Source organism: Myiozetetes cayanensis, unplaced genomic scaffold (assembly GCF_022539395.1).
Source record: "Myiozetetes cayanensis isolate MyiCay16 unplaced genomic scaffold, myiCay2020 scf17, whole genome shotgun sequence".
Classification (NCBI taxonomy): Eukaryota; Metazoa; Chordata; class Aves; order Passeriformes; family Tyrannidae; genus Myiozetetes; species Myiozetetes cayanensis.
Genome location: NW_026087378.1, coordinates 6,264,902 through 6,286,754, shown reverse-complemented (window position 1 = coordinate 6,286,754; position 21,853 = coordinate 6,264,902). Strand labels below are relative to the sequence as shown.

General features: G+C 47.7%; 1 protein-coding gene and 1 long non-coding RNA gene across 8 annotated transcripts in view; both read left to right on the top strand.

The window, feature by feature from the left end:
• Nucleotides 1-21,853, top strand: part of LOC126638554 (uncharacterized) — a 1,011,613-nt gene that overhangs the window by 658,900 nt on the left and 330,860 nt on the right. The gene's annotated exons all lie outside the window — the stretch shown is intronic.
• Nucleotides 19,545-21,853, top strand: part of NEURL1B (neuralized E3 ubiquitin protein ligase 1B) — a 33,693-nt gene continuing 31,384 nt past the window's right edge. Inside the window, exon 1 of the mRNA XM_050312507.1 lies at nucleotides 19,545-19,621. Coding sequence (XP_050168464.1) covers nucleotides 19,591-19,621 — 31 coding nt within the window. The 5' untranslated portion in view covers nucleotides 19,545-19,590. The remainder of the gene's footprint in view (nucleotides 19,622-21,853) is intronic.

The window sequence follows — 21,853 nt, the reverse complement described above, 5'->3', positions numbered from 1 at the left end:
CTGGTGACTCTCAGCCCATTAATTCCAGTCAGTTTTCAGTCTGAAGGGCATGGCAGGCACAAAGTAAATAACCAGATGTCAAACTTTCTGCCCTTCCCTGGAGTCATGAGCAGAGGCTGGAGCACATCTTTGTGCTTTTGATTACATATAAATATTCTGTGTGTTGTTCTGTGTTTCCCCTTGCCCCTCACGTCCTGTGGCTTCATCTGATGGTCTTTGGAGAACAAGGGGACTATTCTTGGAGACCGTCCTCATCCTAGAAATCATAAACCTGGCAGCTGCCCTGGCCCTCTCTTCTTGGATGTGGCCCTATCTGAAATGCTCACAGCACATCAAAGGAGCCAGCACGGGCTCCCAAAGGGTCTGCTCTCTATTGAGGACACAAGTGTCCTGTCCTCACATACTGAGCTACTCACAGCTTCTGCTCTCCCTCTTCAGTCCCTTTTCACTGCAGCCCCATGACCAAAAGCCTTGCATTTCCAAAGGAAATATTTGAAAAATAATGTCAGGCTAGGATAAGTCACAGGGAACAACATCAGCATGTTCTCCTGTATATCTCCCATATATGGATAGGAGAAATTGGGTTGTAGAACTAGTAGTTCTAAGGGTGGGATTTGAAAGACTCCCACAGCTCAGAGTTCCATCTATATAAAATGACAAGCTGTGTGTGTGCTATTTTATTGTTGTTGTTGTTGTTTATAATTTTAAGAGGTTTTTTTTGTTTACCCCATTAGCATTTCCTTAGTAGAAATCCTTTCTCCACACCAGCCATTTTAAAGATTAAGAAAGAGACAATGCCACTGCAGGCAGGGTGAGCTGGGGTAGCTGCAGGTTGTGTCCTGCTCCAAGGTATGTCACTGGACACCTGGAGACAATGTATAGCCATGGCCACGAACCTGGCTACAGGTGAAGGAAAATGTGGTCCAGTCACTTCAGGGGCATCACTTCGGGTCTACCTGAGCACAGTCATTGAGAATTTGTCTTGTTTGGAGAAAAATAAATTGGTTAATTTAAATATTACTATTTATTTTCACACCATTCAAATCTGCTCAGGGTGTGTTCCACACAGCAAAGCAGTGGTGTGATGAAAGCAGTTACTCTTCACTCACGCTGGTTGTGGTAGACAGCTTTGCTGGCATAGAGAAAACTTAAGGGGCAGGGTTTTACCTACACTTGGAGGGGCAGAAGCCACCCCTTCCATGAGAAGCCTCAATCTCTCCGACCCTCCCGCCGGCTCCTCCCATGTATGTAAGTCTGTGAACTGATTATATAAGTGACCTGGGTTACAGCTAACCTGGAGGGAAAGAATGATAAGATTAAAAGAACACTGAATTAATGTCACCAGTGTTGGGTTTTATTGCCTGTGAACACTCACGAGAGCTGCAGCCTGTGAGACCTTGGGTCAGCAGCAGCACTTTCAACAGAACCCACAGGAGCATTAACCAAGTGATGCATGTACCTGGGGCTCCCTAATCAAAGGGATGCATGTTCTTCCCTCTCTTTGTTTTGTTTTTTAAGTTGTCCTAATTAATTAAACAGCTGATGGAATGGCAGGGCAAGCACATTGTGCAAAAACTCAAAGCTGTACAGATTTTCAGTGTGGACCTGATGAAAAGGCTTGTGGTGTACTCTGGTTTTCATTAATGTAATTAACTCTGCTCTGAGTCAACTGAAACATGAACAAGTTGACCATCTTCAAAGCAAAAGTGATTTAACAACAGTGAAACTGATTTTGGAGCATGTGAAATGTTGAAGAAAAGCCTTTCCTTTATGCAGTAGTTCAGAGTATATGAACAAAAGCTTTGTTACTTTTGTAGGATGGATTTTTTTCTTGTAGTTGAACATCGAGACAGAGAATTCACCTCATTTTCATTAATTTCTTGGCAGAGAAAAAGTCAGCATTTTGTCAGTGAGGACTCACTGAAGCAGAAAGGCAGGGCTAGGTAGAGGAGCATGACTAATTCCAGCAGAATTATTGAGAAAAGCCAAAGTGTAGTGAGCAAGTGCCTCTTTGCTTTAGTGCTTTAACAAATTATCTCTATAAGCCTGGCTTATTCCTGAGGTTTTATTTTACTTCAGTTAGTTTAATTCCACACTGACCCCGGGCACAAACTCCACTTGAATAAGGAGACAAGTGTAGGAGAGATTTGGCAGCCCACTGCTGCAGACTGCTCAGTGAGTAGCATTGGTTTGTGTGAGTAATGCCATTCCAGTGGGACTCTCTTAAGCTTAGTGGATCCAGAGCCTGTGAGCTACCTATGAGTGTGTGGCAGATTTTTTTGGGGTGATGGAGCTTGAAAGATGGGCAGTTTGAATTTTGTACTGGGAAAATCTGCAAAGCAAAGGATGGGAGCTTTTGCACAACATTTTCTTCCTACAGCTGCGATCTCAGAGAATGTTATCAGAACAGACTCCAGAGACAGGGTGCTGTGTTCCAGTCAATCACCCAAAGGAAGTTCAAGTTCCTTTCCTGTTTTTTCCTACTCTCCTGCAAATAACCTGCAACCTGCTGCAGCACCTATAACACTGGGAACAGCTTTTCTCTGGAGCTGTTGGGCCTTCTGGAAACCTGACATTAATGAAGTGGTCACTGCTCCCATCTGTGGAGAAGCTGGTGGGGATGGATCACTTGTAATGGCTCCACAGCTCAGAAACCACCCTCCAGCAGTTTGACCCTGGCAGTGAACAGTCAACACAGATGGCAAATGGGTCAGGGAAGCTCAGGTGTCTTTGGAAACCATCCCTCAAAGCACGATGCTGGGTAGGTGAAAGTCATCCTTGAATCCTCTCCTCCTGGAGATGTGGGGAAGAGGGATGTGCTCCTACCTAACCAGTGACCCTGACTAGTGTGTTGTCCTCCTTCTCCCAGTGGTTGCAATGAGCATGGCACAAATGTAAACCCATAATATTTTCCTCTCTAAAGCAAGAATATTCTGAAAACACCTCCATATATGCTGGAAGGGCCCATGCCAGAGCAACAGGGAAGGATTTGTCCCCCAGGGTGTTTGGCAGGCGCAGCGGCTGCAGCAGCCACAATCCAGTAAGGTGATAATGTGCTAGTGAGTCACTTCTCAAACACAGAACTGGTGAAACAGGCTGCACGAAGGGCTCATCAGTGCTCAGGATATCATAATTACGATGGCCTGGCTTGTTGAAGGGGGGCAAATGCATGATTATTTATAAGGAAATGTCAGTACAGTCTAATTCTCCCAGGGACACATCCATGGCCTCTCTGGGGAAGCAAATATGAGCCTTTCATGTCCTTGGCTCATTTATCCTGGTAGCAGTTCAGTTCAGCAGGAGCATTTGTGGCTGAGGTGTTCACCTGATGATTTTCTTGTAGCTTTTATCACCTTCTTCCACTTCAGCAAACCAGTTCTCCCCTCTGCTAAATAAACCCTTGAGTGAAGATTTGTGGTAACTGGAAAAATCTCTGAAGTTTCACTTTGCTATAATCACAGAATGGCTGGTGTTGAAAGGGATCTCAGGAGAACATCTGGTCCAACCCCTTTGCTCACGCAGGTTCACCTAGAGCAGGTAACCCCTGTCTGAGGCACACAGGGTTTTGCACAGACCCGGAACAGTCGTTTGTATGAGCTGCCAAGAGTCTGCCTGTGCTGTCCCTGCTGCTCAAATTCTGGCTTCAGCAAAGGTCTAAGCAGAGTGTTCTGCACACCCTGTTATTCAGGTTGGTGCACATTCCTGGGAGCAGCACACACTTACCCTTTTACAGCTCCTGCCTCAGCTGTAGTCTGCAATGGCATTTTCCCCAGTGACGCTCCAGAACAAACTTTTTCTGCCATTAACTGCCCAGTTAGATTAAAAGATGGTAAAACAATAGGGTCTGAGGAAGGTAGAGACACATGCATGGTATGAGCCTGTTGAGAGCTCACCCCAGCCATGGTGACCCACTGGGTGGGTGGGAGTGGTGGCTGTGGAGAACAGCAGATGGGCTCCGGTGGGAGCAGCTGCAGGTGAAGTCATTTGCTGCACTGCAGGTCTGGGTGAATGCACGTTACTGCCATTGCACACACTTTCCATCAGCTCCCATGGATGTCTGCTGTGTCCTCCAGGGCTAAGCTGATTTCTGGCAGGTGCTTAGACACCTGGTTGGCCTGAGATGATTCACTACTCAGTGGTAGAGGGTTATGGGATGGGAAGGGCTGTGCTGCAGCCCCTCTGTGTTCAGCCAGGGCTGAACACAACAGGAGAGACAGTCCCTGGAGCAGCTAGCACACAGCACCAACCCATCACACACCTGTACTCAGACACCTGTACTCTCCTGGGTATGATTCCACATGGATGGTGGAGTGACCATCCCTGGAGGTGTTCAAGAAACAACTGGATGTGGCACTCAGTGCTCTGGTCTGGTTGACAAGGTGGTGATGAGTCACCAGTTGGATTTGATGATCTCAGAGGTTTTTTCCAACCTTAATGACTCTGTGACTCTCTGATCGTGTCTCATTCCCCAGAAAAGAAGGTCTGAGATACATGTTTTCTTCATAGGTGAGGTAAAAACGTGTGGGTAAAATAGGAAGGATTTAAATGTTTTCTGTGGGGTTTTGAAGAGCCTCTTCTATAGAAGAGGGCCTTGAGTTTAGATTTACAGCAACTCAAGCAATTATAGAGCTGTACCTAACATCTGCAGTTCTCAAAGAATCTCTTGCTTCCATACCCTTGCATGTTGTCTGTTGTGACAGTCACAGGTGTGTGTGCAGCTGTGTGGTTTATTTACTCCCCTTGATTTAGGTGATACTGTTTTTTAAACCAGCGCATCCTCAGGTTGGACTGAATTCCCATAGCTTTTTGCTGGATAAAAGGCATGTGCTGCTCAGCATTTTTTTGAAAGGAGGGTCAGAATGGTGTCTGGATCAGTCTCTCATTTTTAGGATATCTACATTTAGCTGTTTTTGTCTCTGGAGACCTCTCTAAGTCTGTTTTACATCTGAAGATGCTGATGTACGTGAACTGTGCAAAACTGCAAAGGGAATTATTTCCAGAGACGAGCAGGGTGAGGTTGTGCACAGTTCTCAATGGACCACCCTATCCTCCTGAGCTTGTACCTGACTGCAACACATGCCTGAGGAAGCCTATGCCTTTCTTTGAGCACCTGGAATGTGCTGCCTGGGCTGTGTTTACCCCCCCACCCCACCCCCAGACCCTTCTGGTGGCTCACCAGCCTTGCGGTGGCTGCTGCAGTGTGCAGAGTCACAGCTCCATGAGGTATGAGTATGAGCAGCCTCTTCCCAGTCCTCTAACATCTCTCCTACTCATACAAAGGAAGGGAGACAGGGCCAAGAAACATCTTTGTGTCCCTGGGGCACAACAAGGTGATGGTGCTTGACCTGAGGCCCCAGCTCTGCCGAGAGTGACCAATTGCTCCCAAGTGACAAGCCCTGTCTTTCCATTTCAAGCCTATTTGTAAAAGGAGGGCTCTTTTCATTTTTTTTTCCATCTTCTTTTGATGCCAATCTCTATTGTTTGAGGAAACTTTTGCTAGGAAACTGGGACTGGGGAAAAGGAAATTCAAAGACAGAGCAGCCAAACCCTTTGCAGGAATCTGCTCTCTTCTGAAGGTTAAAGCTTGTCATTTTTTGATTTACTGGAAATGATTGGTGTTTCCTTTGTTCTCCTTTGTGGTGGCTACTCTGATAAACCCTGAGGGATACTTTCCTTGAACAGATCTGGAACATTTACAGCAAAAGAAATAAGGAAAGTTAACTCCTGTCCTGTTATTCTGTATTCCATTTCTTGTAAATCAGGGATTTGCTTTGTTTCAGAGGGAGACTCAGGACTCCATGTCTGTAATTGCAGGGGACTTTAAATGGCTGCAGACCCCAAAATACCATCCACTGCAGACTGCTGTGATGACAGTGCTGCTGAAGGTACTACAGGGTCTGACCTTTTATTTTTTTGAGAGTGGCTTCTGGGACTGACACAGCTCAGAGATGAGGGTTGTTTTGGAGACTGATGAGAAGCTTGGGGGGCAGCCCAGAGCCCTTTCCTTAGACAGTCCAACCCTGAGTCCTTTTCAGGACCAGAGCAGGAGAGAGCTGCAGCTCCAGGCTGAACAGGGCTCTGTGTGGCCCTGCACGGGGAGATGCTGCAGGTCCAAGTTGGCTGATAAAGCCCCCCTGATTCTAGGAATAAACATCTTCTACCAGGCTGGATGGTGAGCAGAAAGGGACTTGGCCAGCACTGATGCAGAACACGTGCCATGTGAAGTGGTGCTGCTGTCAGTCAGCCCCACTGTTCTTTTCTAAGGTGGAGTCCTCTCACACTCTGGAGAGCTGCTCAGTGAGGTGCCATTCCCCTGGTTGTGCAACAGCAAACTCTGCTTATCCCTGCCAGGGGCTTCCCTGCCTGGAGGAGGCTAGAGGTCCCAACCCACATTCCCACTGAAGCAGTAGGAGACTTTCCCAGTGACTTCAGCGGGCTGCAGCCAGCTCTGTGACACCTCTGTGCCTTGGCTTCTCAGTGTAGAACGCAATACAACAGCCACCACCTCCTCGGAGTGCTCAGAGGCTGCTTGTATTTTATGAAGCACTGAGCTGTGTGGGAAAAATGTGTCACGAACACCCCTCCTGAGAAGGCAGAGCCTGAGCACTTGTGACTGCTGTTTCTGAGCTGCAGGGACAAGCCCTGCGGGAGATGTTACCTGCTGTGGGCAGCTCTGCTCGGAGGCAGGAAGAAGAGGGGGGGTATTGCCTTGCTATTTGGGTAGAGCTTAGGCCAGTATGAACTTGGAGGGACAGAAGCTGAGCTGATCCCCTTGTCCAGTCCTGCCTCACCCCTCCCTAGGGCTTAGGGTCCTCTGCCTGGCCATGGTGAGTTTTTTTGTGCTGTTCTGGTTCCTGAGCACAAACACAACCCACTGAGTCTGAGGGAGCTTGAGGAGCCAGCAGCTGGTCTTGTTACCACCCTCATGCCTTTCCCTCTACCAGCCTTTAAGGCCAAGCTCCAGGGTGATGGCAGTGCCCACCAAACTGCTCCAGATGACCTAGAAACCTTCCCTATTTGAGTTTGTTTGTTTGTTTTCAGCTGGCATACATCTGACAGGGAGATAGTGGGAGCAGCTGGAGGGAGATACCCAGCAGCACAGTTCATAAAAGTCCAGATGAAGGATTGAAACACCTGCTAGCACCAGGAAAAATGTTTGCTATGGGATGTTAGAAATTACACCCCGTGGTGCACATGGCTGCTCACATGCATAATTTCCTCATCATTGCCAGTTAAAAAGGCAGGTGATGGATGGGCTGGTGTAAGCCAAGAGCATAGTGAAGGCAGCAGGCAGTCCTTGCCAGGCAGTGGAGATGATGCCTTGCAAACTGTTGTCCTTAATACCAAGAGCTATCACAAGTATTGTGAGACATCACCTCCTTTTCATTGCGCAGAGATGTATAAAAGATGCTGCTTCCTCTTTTCGTCACATAAAGCTCTTCAGTAACAAAGTGCGCTGCAAGAATGGGTCCTTTCACTCAGGATAGACAGGGTTTTAAAATACACAGAGTGAATTAATGCTCATAGGAAAATCAATGACAGGTTTTCAGTTGATTTTATCTCAAAACTCAGTGCAATTCTTACACTGGTAAAACCCAGGCCAAGGAATCCCCCCAGTGAGACGAGCTAGAATAGGTGCATGATGAAGAAAGCTGTCTGCCACAACCAAGGGACTTGGAACCACATATCTGGTTGCCAGCACAAAGCTGGCCCAAGGGGAAAAGATGAACTAGCTGGAAGATACAGGGATTGAACGCTTCTCCCATGCTATGTCCATCAACACAGCTTTGCTTCAAGAAGCTGCTGGAGCTGATAACTGCAGAGCTGCTGCCACAACCTCTGAGATCTCTGAGCTGGCCAAGCCACACACAGCCTGGTGCCAGTTCACTTGCATGTACCTCCCCATCCCTTATCACATCCAGGGGCACCTCTCCTGGATCCATCCCAGCACATGTGCACACAGCTGAGGTGTCCCAGCATCACCTCATACATCAGCCCAGGAAGCTGTGCCCTGAGTCCATGTCCCTCCCTGGCCAATGTCACCAGCCACCTCGGGAAGCTGTGGCTCACCTCCCTGCTCTGGATGTGCTGCTACTGAAATGGGAAAACCTATAAAAAACTGACAGAAATATTTTATAGATACTGCTTCTGGGGGAGGTCTTGTTTTCCTCATAAGTCTGTGTGAGATGCTTTGGAAAGTGGTTTTCCAGACCTTGCTGGGCCCTTCTCCTGGAAAAGTCAGCTGCCAGGAGTGCATGTCAGCTTGGGCACATGTTGGCTGCTTTGGAAAAGCCGGGTCACTGCGCTACCTCTTGCCTTATGCTGTGACGTGCCAGTGTGGTCCTCGTTTGTGAGCATGCAAAGCCTGTGATGAGGCTTAGCTTTTTCAAAGGGAAGGGCTGAATGCCAACCCAAAATTCGGGTTCTCTGACACCACAGAAGAAAGGCTTTAATGTCCTACTAAGTTTTGTAACATCCTCATCGTCTGAAATTTCTTTGAGGCCAAGCCCAGCCTGGAGGCGTAATGAATTCAGCGTTCTCCCTCTATTAGACAGCTCTGATTTCTGCGGTTTTGTAAACATCCCCAAAACCACGTGGTGCTGTAGTAGTCGTCTTTCAGCTGCCTATCTCAAAATGCATCTCAAGGGAAGAGACAAATCCTGTATCCCCCTGCAATCCCCAGAGGAAAAGACATAGAAATCCAGACCTTTGATTTGTATATGGGAAAAAACCTGAGACACAGGTGTAGGGTGTTAATTAGTGCAAGCTCAGTCTTGAGTCCTCGCTGGGAAACAGCCCTCTGAGGGGGGTGCATCTCAAGGAGATTGTCCTCCTGATGGTACCCATGAGGAACCTGAACCTTCAGGCAGGTTCTCTTCTGCACAGTCCTGCACAGAGGTGGATGAATGCTCTGCCATCAGAAACTTGCAACACTGTGGCAAGATTCAGTAATTGCAGCTACTTCCCTGCTGGTGGTGGTGGGATTGGAATTAGATCGTCTTTAAGGTCCCTTCCAACCCAAATCATTCTGTGTTTCTGTGATTCTGTGACTTTAAATTCATGTTACATGACTCAGGGGTTGTTATCTCCAGTCCGAGTTGTTGAGTCTCAAGTGGGTGCTTTGGCTTTTTTAATAAAAATATCCCGTCTTTATTTAATAGCTGAGATAGCACGTTCAGGCCAATATCTCCTGGGAAGTCTCTAAAACTGGCAGCTAAAAAAAAAATCAGTTGAATTGAGGAATTACTTTTGCTTTATAGAAGAATTACTGATATTTATAGAACATGGATATACACTTAATTTGGAGACAATTGTGCAGATGTAGCAGATCTTGGCAATTGTTTTCTCCCTTTTTTATTTTGCAGATAAGAACACATAGAAACAAGAGGGTCATTCATTAGAACTTCCTGCTTTTTTCCTTCTGTGGTCTCGTAACCCTCTCTCAGAGGCACGTGGAGATCTCCACCTGTCTGTTCCTGCACACTGAGTGTGCAATACCCACTGTGGTGAATCAGCCAGGCCTTCACACCAGTCATTCTGCTGTGGTTGAAGGTTACTGGTTACAGTGGAACCCCTTTTGGGTTTCATGGTCTCTCCACCCAAGCTCCAGCACTTTTTTCTCCATAATGGGGATGCAGAGGAAAGGTTTGGCTGGAGAGTTGCTGGAGCCATGGGCGACATCAGAGGAAAGGGAAGGATTGAAACTTTTCCCATTTCTGCCTTTCTGCCAGGTCTGTGAGGTGAGCAATGTTAAAATGGTGCCCTTAGACTCGAATGTGAGCAGAAACTTTGATCCTGCTGTCATCCATGTTATGTCCAAGGGAGCTACATCTGGTTTTACAGTCCTTCTGAGAGATGAATCAGTTGTTTCTCAGAAGGGTTATTATTGTTACTATGGTTATAGGTGAGCACACAGTCCCAGACATGTACTGTGAATCCCTGCTGACTTTGGTGCCGGGCTTTAGAGAACAAGACAGGCCCTGTCCCAGAAAGCTGCCTGCCCTTTAGGTTCCTGTCAAGGTATAATTTGTTTTTCATTATACATGAGCAGTTCTACAAATTTCTGCACTGAGCCTTTTTGACAAAAGGTCTAACCTGCTGCCTCTTGCAGGATTTTTTTCAATTAAACTAACTACTATGATTTTTTTTCATGGCAGGGGAAGCAGCAACTCTCTAGGCTACCTGCTGCAGAAGAAAAGCCAGGCACCATATGCAATGTAACTCTTGCTTGCTCTATCTCAAAAATGCCGAACTCTGGGAGAGAATTCGTCCCACCAAACGCCCACTAAGCACATTTTTTAAATCTGGTTTCTCAGCCTTTCAGGAAAGGAGAAGCAAAATCTAGCTATGTTCTTCTTGCCTGCTGGAACTGGGCCCCGTTTCATGAAATTAAATGGCTAAGGAGGAAAAAAAATATATCCAAGGCAAAGATGCTATTCTCAACAAAGGGAACAGTATATGCAACAGCTTCTGTAGCATTCCTGCAACATGATGTCTTTCCCTGCAGAGTTTCAGTTAGGAATTGATTGTCTAAGCAGAGAATTGCTCGATTCAGAAGGGCTTAAGGCACACTTCATGAACTGTTTGCTAAGAGGATGAATAGATGGGCATGTGTGTATATAAATCTATAAATCATGTCTTGTTCTGCCCCAAAGAGGACAGCTGAGATTGGATTCTTTGTCACTTGATTCCATGTTCTCAGGGCTAGGGATAAAGGCAGCAGTGTTTCACACATGGGGTCAGGATTCGATGCCGCAACTCCAGAAGGACAATCTGTGGAAAAGAGGAGATAACATTTATTGTGATAGCTAGAGCTCACAAAGGGAATAACAACACTCATGCTGCTCTGATGGGTTCGCAGTTAGGGGAAAGTTTGGTGAGTGTCTCTCATTTGGATTCTCTTCTATTCCAATGGCGTTTTTTTCCGAGCAATGCACAGGTTCTTGTTTGAAACCCTGGGTGTTTGGTGGCATTACTGCTGTAAGTTGTTGCTGTCCATCCCTGTCCCTGTACTACCATGCCTGTTGTTGCCTCTTCCTGCCCTTCTGCTCAGGGATGCTCTGCTGTGTTTGTGCTGATTTGGCTGGGTTTTTGGTCAGGCTTTGCCCCACTGGTGAGTTTTGGAGTGGGGGGTGCTGATGGTGGGAGTTGGTACCGATCTTAGAAATGAGAGAGGCACTGTAGAAGGGCCCTGCAAGCACCTGTGCTGTGACCAAGGGTCCTCTGGAAGATGCTCTGAGCAGGGAGGGGAGTGTTCAGTAGCCAGTTGCCCTGAGGAACTAGCACATTTGTCCCCCAGAGAGCCTTCCTGCTACCTAAGCCAGTGGTCTTCATGGAGCACATGGGTACCAGCAGAAATGATGCTCTGCATGGGCAGGGAGGCCACAGCAGGGGCAAACCTGAACCCCTCAGCTAAAAACTTCTTTTCTGCCAGCTGGGGCTGTGTCTGGGATGCATCTCTTCTAGGATAGAGCTGTTAGACCACACAGCAATCCCTATGGTGCCTGTGTGAGCAAATGTGAACCCCAGGCCAAGAGAAGCGTTGTGGCTGTAGGACATCCTGAGCCTGCTCTCGTGCCAGTTTGGGTTGTGTCCATGAATCCATATGGGCAATTCTGTGATCCAGGCAAATGCCATGGTGACTCTGTCTCCCTGGGTGAAGCAGGGTGGGATGTGGCTCCTTTACTGTGCATGGTGTGTGGGCAGCAGGGGTAAGTGGGTGGCACCGGCATGGGTCTGCAGTGGCGAGGCGGGCACTGATCTCACCGTAACCAGGAGCACCTTTTAGAGACACACGAGAGCTTTGACTCATCCCTCGCCTGGCCTTCGCTGGGTGCACTGAATGGAATGCAGGAGGTGTGCAGAACAAAAGGCTCTGCTCATTTCTATGTGGATACTCCATCCGCCTCGCTGGCTGCTGTGTGCGTTTTTCCTCTGAGATGACACACTGGGGATGGCTGAATACAGTCCCCTGTGTGGCCCTGGCATGTCAGGTCCAGCTGAGCAGAGGTGCAGGGTTTTGGTGGGCTCTGCTCTGCCTCTGGCCCATTAAATGCTCTCCCACAGCCCATCAGTCAACAGCTTTGTGCCTGGACAGCTGGCACTGCAGCATGAGCATCCCCTGGGCATAGAGCTTCTTGCTTATAAATTAACTAAAAGTTATCAAGGGTCAACTCCCTTTTGCTATATTATGCATGAAAAGATTGAGAAGGTCAAGCAAGAAGTGAAAGATGTTTTTTCCTTTATAGTTTTCTGCACTATCCAGTATCCCTGTACCCCTTCTTTCTTCTTCATTTCAAGAGAATAACTCCTAAGTAGAAACTTAAGAAACTGATCCCATATTTAGAAGGTCACAGAGATAGTATACATGGGATTTGTTTTGGTTTTCCCATGAGCTCCTAAGATGTAAAATATTATCAACTACTGCATTTAAAAGTGGCCTTTCAGTCATTGTCCTGTCTGGGGAAATCAGTAACAGGTGAGAGAGCTCGAAGCACGGGCAGATGTCCTTCTCTGTTTGTTTTTCTCACTTGTCATCTATTCCCCAAAGAGCTCCCAGAGGTCAACCAATTCTGTCTGGCTGCTTTATCTGTTACAGAGACCTCTCTTCCTTTACTAGGAAAAAGTTGGTCTTTAGTCAGCCCCAGGAAAGGCCGATTATCTATCCCAGATTTGCCTTGGCAGCAGCATGCTGCCTTTCAAAGAGCTCTGAAGAAACCCTCCTGCCAGCAAATGTAGGTAGTGTTTTTTTTCATTTCTTCTGGAGAAGTTTCTTTTTCTTTGTGGAGAGGATTTCTCAGTCTCCCAAAATCCATCATGTGGTATTTGTGTTCCATAAAATGTGTCCTCCTTGCCTGTAGAAGTACTGCTCCCTGCTAATCCCATACGAGAGACTGTGAGAATGGTGCTGACAAAGTCAGGCTCAGCAAGCTGAAGGCAGTGGGATAGATTTGGAAATGGGTACCAGCTCACCTCCCTGCCCAGTGACCCTCTGCTAGATATGGGTCAGTTTATATTTAGCAGAAGCAGAGGGAATGGAAACCTTGTGGGGGGGTCAGGAGTAACCACTGCAGATGTTAGGCTCTGGGTTTGTTTGTTTGGATCTCCCGAGCACACTCTGATCCCAAACTTTTCCGCTCTGACGAGTGGGACTGGGTAAACTGATTCCGGTATTTTAGTCCAGCCTGAAGTGGACAAGTGTCCACAGCTCCCGATTCACACGCACTTTCCACTTCCTCCATGGTGGCAGCTCATCATCACGCGCATGCTGGGAGTTTCCCCAAGGAGAAAGGAGATTCCCCAAGGAAAAGGGGAAGGGGAGAGAATTTTTCCTGAGGCTTCTTATTTATCTTGTGCACATCAATGTTTATCAGAAATTATGCTCATTTTCCAAAGAACCCCGGTCTGCAAATCTCTGAGTTTCCCATGGCACTTCCTGTTCATCATGCTTCCGAAAATCATTATCCCAAATTAGCCTGTGATTGGTATCCAGCACCCAGAGATTATATCCTGGTAGTTCTGACAGTACTTCCCAAGATCAGCCTGTTGCATCAGAAAGAAAGTCCTTCTGATTTCCTTCCCTTATTAAAATAATAATTTGCACTTATGTAATGTTCTTCAGATCTCCTGGGTGAGCATTAGCTGACCCTGCTGTAGGACACAGACGTGTTTCTGCTCTGCAGATGAAGGAAGGAAGGCAGAAGGTCACACAGCAAAGCAGGAGCAGAGCTCAGACTGTAATTCACAGAACTGCTCTTTCCCTCCTGCTCCAGGCACTGCTGCACGGCACTAGCAGTCCAAATTAAGAGATTATAATGCATAATCCATACTGGTGTGCCAAGAATTCTCTAAATCATATTACACTGTCACATAAAATGATGACTCATTTGGTAACACGGCCCACAACCAGTTCCTTTATGTTAAAATTACGTGGACAAGACTGGATTTAAAAAGAAAAAGGAGAGCTTGTTGTGTGTGTAGTGAATGCTGAGTTATAGATGCTTTCATGGATTTTATTTTGGCTGATGCTGAAGGAGCATTTGTGAGCCTGTTTGTTGACAGTGGTGCTTGGGACCAGAGATGCTGACATTCCACTAACAATAATAGGAACTGCCTCTGTTTGTTTCTAAATTGGAAATTCTTCCTTACATGGGCCCAACCCACCCTCCACCCCCGTCAAAGGAAAGGGCATTCGTCTGGGGCTGGCAGATGGAGCATCTCCCAGCAGAGCTGGTGCCTCTGGGCTGCAGGGCTGGCCCTGTATTCAGTCACTGCCAGAAGCCCCTGTTCTCCCCATGCCTATGGAAAGGGTGGAGAGAAAGCACAGTTTATCTAAAGCAGTTAATAACATGGCAGAACAATCAGCCTGACTACACTCTTCCCAGGAAAAGATGCTTTCACTGACTCTCCCCGTTGATGCCTTTCTTCTCTCTCTTGGCTCTACTCTCCTTGCTCCTCCCTGCATCATCATCATCATCCTCACTGCCACCTGGACTTCTGCCCCTCGTGATGGCCTCTGCTGCTGCTTGGGGACTGTGTTATTACACTTCCCAAAGCCACTTGGGATGTGGCTTGTGCGAGCAACACTGAGCTGTGTTTTGCTGCACTGTGGTTTCACCATTTCCTTTTCGTCTTTCTGCCTGGGCTTTAATTCCCGTGGCTGAGGAACCGGTTGCAAAATCCTTTTTGCCAGGAATGCCCACATGTTCTTCAGCTGAGAGTTGCTCTGGCATCTTGTCAGAGATTGCTTTTCCATACCCTGCATGGCTGGCACATGTCACAGCCACTTGCTGCACTTTGAATAGAGAAGTCTGTTAGGGCAGATGGTCACTGCTTCTTTTGAAGCCACAAAGGGCTTGTTTGACCATGAGACCTGTCCATCTCTGCAGACTTCCTTTCCCTGTCTGCCTCAGGTCCCATGGGTCACCTCTGGCCCAACACCATCCTGGCCTATATTCCAGAAAATGTGGATTAATCTCCCCAGCTTTGGGTAAATAAGCCTCACAGCAGCCAAATCTCCAGCAGGGAGTGAGGACTTGGATCAGGAAACAGCTTCAATTGCTGCGTAGTCAAGGCCAGTTCAAGAAGCTCTTTGGAAGATTTTCCTACTGTTATGCTGGAAGCTTCTGCTTCCCTTCATTTCTTGGAGACAAAAAAAAAAGTAAGAACCAGTTTCTGTGCGTGACCTGTGGAGACCCTGAGCATCCTGTGCTAGTGCTGAGAGCAGGGGAGGGAAGTAATTGCTTTCAGCAGTTGGGAGGCGTGGGTGGCAGGATGGCTTTGCACGGTGCTGGAGGACGCTCCGTACACGCATCCCTCCTAAACAAATACCTCTTTAAATGTGTATTATGTGGATGCAGGCAGCAGCTTTTTTTTTTTTTTCTATTTTTTTTCCTTACTCCAAGTAGGAGAGAGGCTTATTAGTGCTCTCCTTCCATAGGCAAGGTGAGGAGGCAGGGAAGTTGTGAGACAAAGAACATTTGCTTTTATCAGTCAAATCTGCTCTCTCCTGGACAGTCACTTCGGCCAGAAATATGAGGAAAGGAAGCACAAGGTGCTATCAGAAGCATGGCTACTATAGGGGAAGCACATAATATTTTTCAGCACAGCTACAGTAATGAATTTGTGTCAGTAGGAAGGAATGATTTCTGTGATGTTGTTTGATGCATCCATGCTGGATAAGTACCTGTTGAAGAAAATTAGTTCTATATCACTGATGTCCATGCCAGAGTAACTGCACTCTGTTGGACACGGTATTTGCATGCTGGAAGAGCCTTTCTCCAGGGTATTTTACAACTGCAGCCTCTGAGAATTCCCAGGGAGCTCCGGCTAAGTAGGGAAGGGAAAGGGAGCTTTCAAGGTGAGATGTGATGGAAGGAAAAAACATTTGGATAGTTTCAGAGCTCCAGACAGATGGAGCTAAAAGAGAAATGGATGCTCTAAGCATCTACTCAGAGTCACAGAGGAAGGAAAACAGCAGACATGAAGGTGCAGGGGTGTGAAATGGGAGCGAGAGCTGACAGCCCCCAGGCTGTGGAGCAAGGTTAGACACAGCTCTGGAGGGAAATGTCTGCAAGCAGCAATCTGGTCTTCGGTAAAAGAAAGATAAATCTGGGAGGTCCACAGGTTTTCAGTGGAGCTCAGCATTGAACAAGATGGAACTGGCCCGTTTGAGAGCAGAGGAGTAAAACTGGTGCTGGCAGGGAGGCAGCCAGGAGCAAGGGTGACTCTGTGGGCCAGGGAAGGTGCATCCTGCCCTGAGCTGGAGTCAGGGATCAGAGACAGCTCTGCTTAAGCCCAGGAAGGCTCCCTGCCCCAATGGGAAAGACAGACAGATTTTTCAGTGTTTTATCTCACTGTTGCTGAAAGAGCTGAGTCTGTCATTATTTACTGCCATCTGTTAGAGAGACAAGAATGGCAGCTGCTAACAGTGATACCTTACATCTCATAACGTCTTTCATCCCCCAAAACTCGAGCCCCCAAGGGATTTACAATGACAATGCAACCAATCTGATGCCATAAGAAGAGTTACTCCTTGGGCTGGTATCAATCAGTGGAAATTTAGCTGTTCCTTGTAAGCTATTTGCATCTCTGGAAACATTACATTTATACAAATGTGTTTATATCACTGCTAACAGGCAGCACAGCCCAAAACCTCTTGTGAGAGGTCTGGCCTGTGCAGTTGCATATAGGAAGGTTTGTATCAGATACCTGTCTGTTCGTCTGTGACAAACCTCAGGTGGAATTCATCACATTTTTGATTCAGAAAGAAATCTGTCTCTCTTTTTCATATTTTTTTTGGTCCCATATTTAAAGGCCTGGGTACACATCCATGCACAGTAAGATTTAAGGTGATTATAGTGAGCTGGGAAGCAGATGTCTGACACCAGTGTAGTACACAATGCCTCCCAGAGACTTTTTCCCTTGAACGGTGTTACCCTGATCATACTCCACTAATCTCACTGAGATGAATTTTTTTTGTGGGGGGCACTAGAAAATGCAGAGCTGCAGTACAGTGACTAAATGTCTCCAGTCCTGTGAGTTGGGTCCAACAAAGACAGTGTTTTGTGGCTCCTCTGTTTCAGAGCTTCACTCTGGAGTCAGCTGATGGCCAACAGATGACCTTGTACATGTTTCCTGGGTTCCTTGTGGCTCAGTTCCATCACTTATGAAATAAGGATAATGTCACTGACCTTGTCTGCAAAATGATTTAAGATCTAGTAATAAAAAAATACTAGGAAGGAGCTCAGGTGATATTACTATATCATATCTATGAGAATGCAGATACCAAAGAAAATTACACCTGTGTGCAGGTCATTCTGTCCCTTGGTCAAAATGAGGGGGAGAGAGGGAAGGGGATTTCTTACGGAGCAGCCATCTGCCAGGCTTACAGAAGAAATTACTGGAGTGTGTTATCAAGAGTTATCAAAACTTGCTGGAGCGGAAAGAATTTTAAAATGCTAATGAGGTTTCATTTGTGGAGCCTTGGTTGGGCCAGTTGGTTTCCTTTCTGCATTTCTCCAGGTGGCTGACTCTGCACTGCCTTTCAGTTCCGGCTTGGTGTCCAGTTCTGGCTCTCTTGTACTTTCTCAGTGTGGTTTCTAGAGAGGGTGAAATCATCCTCGCTGAACTGTTTCTCATGCGTATCATTTTGCATTGCATGGAGCGGGTTATTTCAACAAACTCTAAATTTTTACAATGCCAAGAAGTAGGAGCGTTGATTGCATTCCTGGAGGCTGCCTCCGTGTCCCAAGGATGTGCATTTCCATTTTATTGTCTTCTATTTTTACCTCGTTTTGGGGAGGAGGAAGGGCTGGAACACCCTTGGGACAGGCAGTGACTGTCTGTGGGCTGGTGTGGCCGCGGTGTGGAAGGATGGACACGGGCAGATCCTGGGGAGGTGGCACCCAGCCCACACGTGGCACACACATGAGCTGACCCGGCAGCCCCTGGGCAGCCACAGGGATCCAGCTGTGGAGAACCCCTGCTGCTGCCTCCGGCTTTTGAAGGCTCATTTAAGCCCTAAAATAACAACTGCCACTCCCTGCTGAGAGAAACCAGCCGGGATTAGTTGAAGCCTCCCATTCCCCGCTGTTTAGTGAAACAAGGACTTTCCCCTCTATGTAAATAGGGTGACATTGCTACCCTCCCCTTCTCCCTGAAGGGGAGCTCTGTGCTCCAGCGCTCTCCTCCTGCTCTCTGACAGCCCCTGCCCATGGTTTACAGCTCAGGGCACCAAAGGCAGTGGGAGGCATGTGCTAACCCAGGGAGACAGCAGATGGGTGCAAGCTCTTTTAAGAACAGCTGCTGGTGTCTCATTCCATAATCCCATTTTTAGCAAATCTGTATGATAGCAAAAATACTGGAAATTAGGTTTTTCTGTCCTCTCTCATCTCCTGAGCCACACTTGACCCGTTCAACATGATCTAGGGATTAAAGGCTTGTTATTTTAGCTTCTCTACAATAGATCAGAGTCTGAACTCTGCCAGGCTATTGAGCCTTGACTGTTCTTTGACTCTCCTCCTCTTTCTAGCTTTTTTTTGGGTTTTTGTGTGTGTGTGTGTGTGTCCCTGGACATATGATAGTCCACAGATGTGATTTCTGCTAAGTGACAACAGTGGCTTTTCCCAATCACTGTGCACTGTGGCATCAGACCAGTGTGTTGGTTGCAGCACCTTTTGTAGCCCTGAGGCTCCCAGTTCTCCAGTCTTAGAACTATGGAAGCTGCCTCAGAGAGGAAGGGGTTGGCAGCATCACTCCTCAGCATCATCACCCCTCGGCAGCATAAGAGTGGCCAGGTGGAGGAAGGAAACACTTGCTCTTCTCTGATGGGGCTATAAACATATTTTTTTGTCTGAGATCAGAAGGGAGAGAAATTGTGACGCCAATATTGTCAATACTGCACTGGAGGCTGTGGGCTGAGGTGTCCTTCGTCACCGTGGCATTGCCGTGCTTCAAACTAATCACGCATTTGCCAACACAACACTCCTGCTAATTCCCTCAATTCCCAGGTGGGGAAGTCGTGTCACTGAGATGCAAAGTGGCTTATCCAAGGTCACCTGTAAGGAAATGAGACGGACGAGGAGAGAGCTCGGGCTTACCCACTCCCAGTGCTTCCCACTGCAGCTGGTACCCCTCGGGAAGGTGTTGCTGATGGACAGGTGTGCCCCGAGGGTACCGCTGGATGCTCTCCAAACCACTGGTTTTGCTATGGGAGGAAGAAGATTTATTTTTTTTCCTAAGAGGGAGAAGCGAAAGGTCTGTCCGGGGGTCAGCGGGCGCCCTGGAGAGCAGCCGGGCCCCTGTTTGCCCAAACCCCGGCTGGCAGCTGCTCCGACAGCTCCGCACCCCCGTCACCGCCCCGCGCAGGGCGGGGTCCCGCACCCCGGGCATCCCGGAGAGGCACCGGGGCAGGGAGGGCAGAAGGGCAGCGGCATCCCGGGCTCGGCCGCGGCTCGGGCGGGGCGGGCGGGGAGGGACCGCGGGGCGGGTCGGGGGCGGGCGCGGAGCGGCGGCGGAGGCGGGCGCTGTCCGTGGCCCTGCGGAGCTCCGGGCGGCCCAGGCTCCGCCGCGCCGCCGAGCGAGCGAGCGATGGGCAACACGGTGCACAAGACCCTGGCAGGTACCGGCGGGGGCGCGGGGCTGCGGGGCCGGGGCGCGTCCTGCCCCGGGGATGCTGCGGGCGGGCGGGGAGCCGAGCCGGGGCGGGCGGGCTGTGCCGAGCCCCCGGTCCGAGCCCCCCGCGACCCTGCGGAGCAGCCCGGGCGAAGTCGAAGATTTCCAGGGTTTTTTCAAAGATGGTTTTCAATGACCCACGGCGGGCACCAGGGGTGATGCTGAGCGCAGGGCAAGGCTGAGCCCACGGGGGAGCCACGGACGCGGGTGAAGTGGGGCTGGTCCCACAGCTGAAGCGGCGATCCCCAGCCCTTTGGCCGAATCCTTCTAAAGGCTTTCTGTTTCGTTTTCCCGTCCTTTTTTTTTTTTTTTTTTTTTTTTTTTAATGGAACTTTTTAATGTGGAGTGACCTTAGTTGTTTGGAGTCACCAGAAGAAAACTGTTTGAAATAAGGTCTGAAATGTTTGTTGGGCTGCCCTGGTTTTTGAACTGCCTTTTAGCGAATTTTGCTCTTACACGAGAGATGTACAGATTCTTTTCCTTTGCAAGTTCATAACTGTGGGGCTTAACCCTCCGCCCCCCCCGAGAATCTGTGCATAATAAAAGCAGTTGGTCTCTATAGAATCAACAGTGTTGAATTACTGAGCTCTTGCCAGGCTGTATCTTCAGCTAGTTTGCTTTTCTTCTCTTTTCTGCTCTTGCAGAGCTCCTGCATTGCATCTTTTGTACTTAGGGCTCCCATAAATAAAAAGGGTATTATTAAACTTATTTAAAGAAGCAGGAGGACCTATTGAACACATACACATGCCTCCCTGCAATCAGCCAGGGAGCTGAATATAGAAATAAAGAGAGGAATAGATTTGCATTTGGATGTGCCATATATTGTCTTTGCAAAGAGAGGGTGCCTGGGACCTTCGGGGCACAAAAGAAAGCTGCTAAGCTTGTGGTTCAGCTATGAACCAGTGATTAGATTTCTAGTTGCATCTCCTCTCATTCTCTGATACATTTAAATGGGACATTAGCTCCTTTCACAATAAGGAAGTTTTCATTTTATTAAATACTTCACCAACTGGCAAATAAAGGCATTGTAAGGAGTGCATGACCTTGGAGAAAATTCATTTTGTGGGTTGGCTTTTCAGCTAGAGGCAACAGCAAAGGGCACATGCTGAAAACCTGGGGGGAATAAAAAAAGCCAGGGAAATATCCTTAGGTCAGGAGAGGTTGCATCGGTAGGGCTAGAACTTCTCAAAGAAAAAATATCTGTACCTGCTGGGACGTGGGATCTAGCTGTGAGCTCTGTTCCAGAAGGCTGAGAGTTGTATCAGCCGTTCTGCCTAGTGCTAGAACAGTCTCTCCTGAGCAGCCTTCACATGCTCAGCCTTACACACGTGAATTTAAAAAAAGGGATGACATCAGCTGCACCGCAGCTCTGTGATTCAGGAGTTTCTCGCGGTGCTTTCAAAAGAACTTCCTAAGAAAAAGGAAAAGTCTGATGGAGAAAAATGAAGGCTTGATTTATGTAGACCTCCCAGCTCAAACATTTGTTCTAGTGGCCTAGAAAACCTCTGTCCTGTCTTGCCAGGTGGAGACTGTCTGTAAGGATCGCTTCGCTGGGGATGGTCCATTTGCAAACATTTGTCGAATTGCGCAAGGCAAAGCTATGCAGGACACTTGAACGCCTTTGCTCATGTGCTGGACGATGCTGAAAAATGTGTCTTTCCCCCAGATTCAGCTGCCTTCGGTTTTTACAGAGTAATGACTGTCAGAGGCAGCTGTTAACCTGTGGCTGCAGAAGAGCTTTTGGATGTTTGCATTTTGGAAGTTTATAAAATGTATTTTGTCGAGTTGGAGCCAATTCAGCAATTTTTCACATTGATGTGCTCAGATGAATTGTTTGTCTTTCATTATCCAAATGACATTACGGAGGGAAGCAGGTTTAGAACTGTTCTTGGAACAGACTTTTTGAAAATGATAAAGTTTTTCCGGAAGACTAAACTGTTGGATGAAATCCTATTTATAAATGCTAGAGCTGTTTAAAATTACTCAAAGATAATCAGTCAGAATTACATCTTTCCTCTTCTTGGTCCAAAATGCACCTCTTTCTTCACCCTGAGCAAGGCACTTTCACTCTCATTTTGACTAACAGAGGAATTACTCTCCCCTGATCCATGGGCTGAAGTAACTTATTAATAAAAACCAAACATCCCCAAACTAAAATTTGCTTACTTGTGTTAAATTG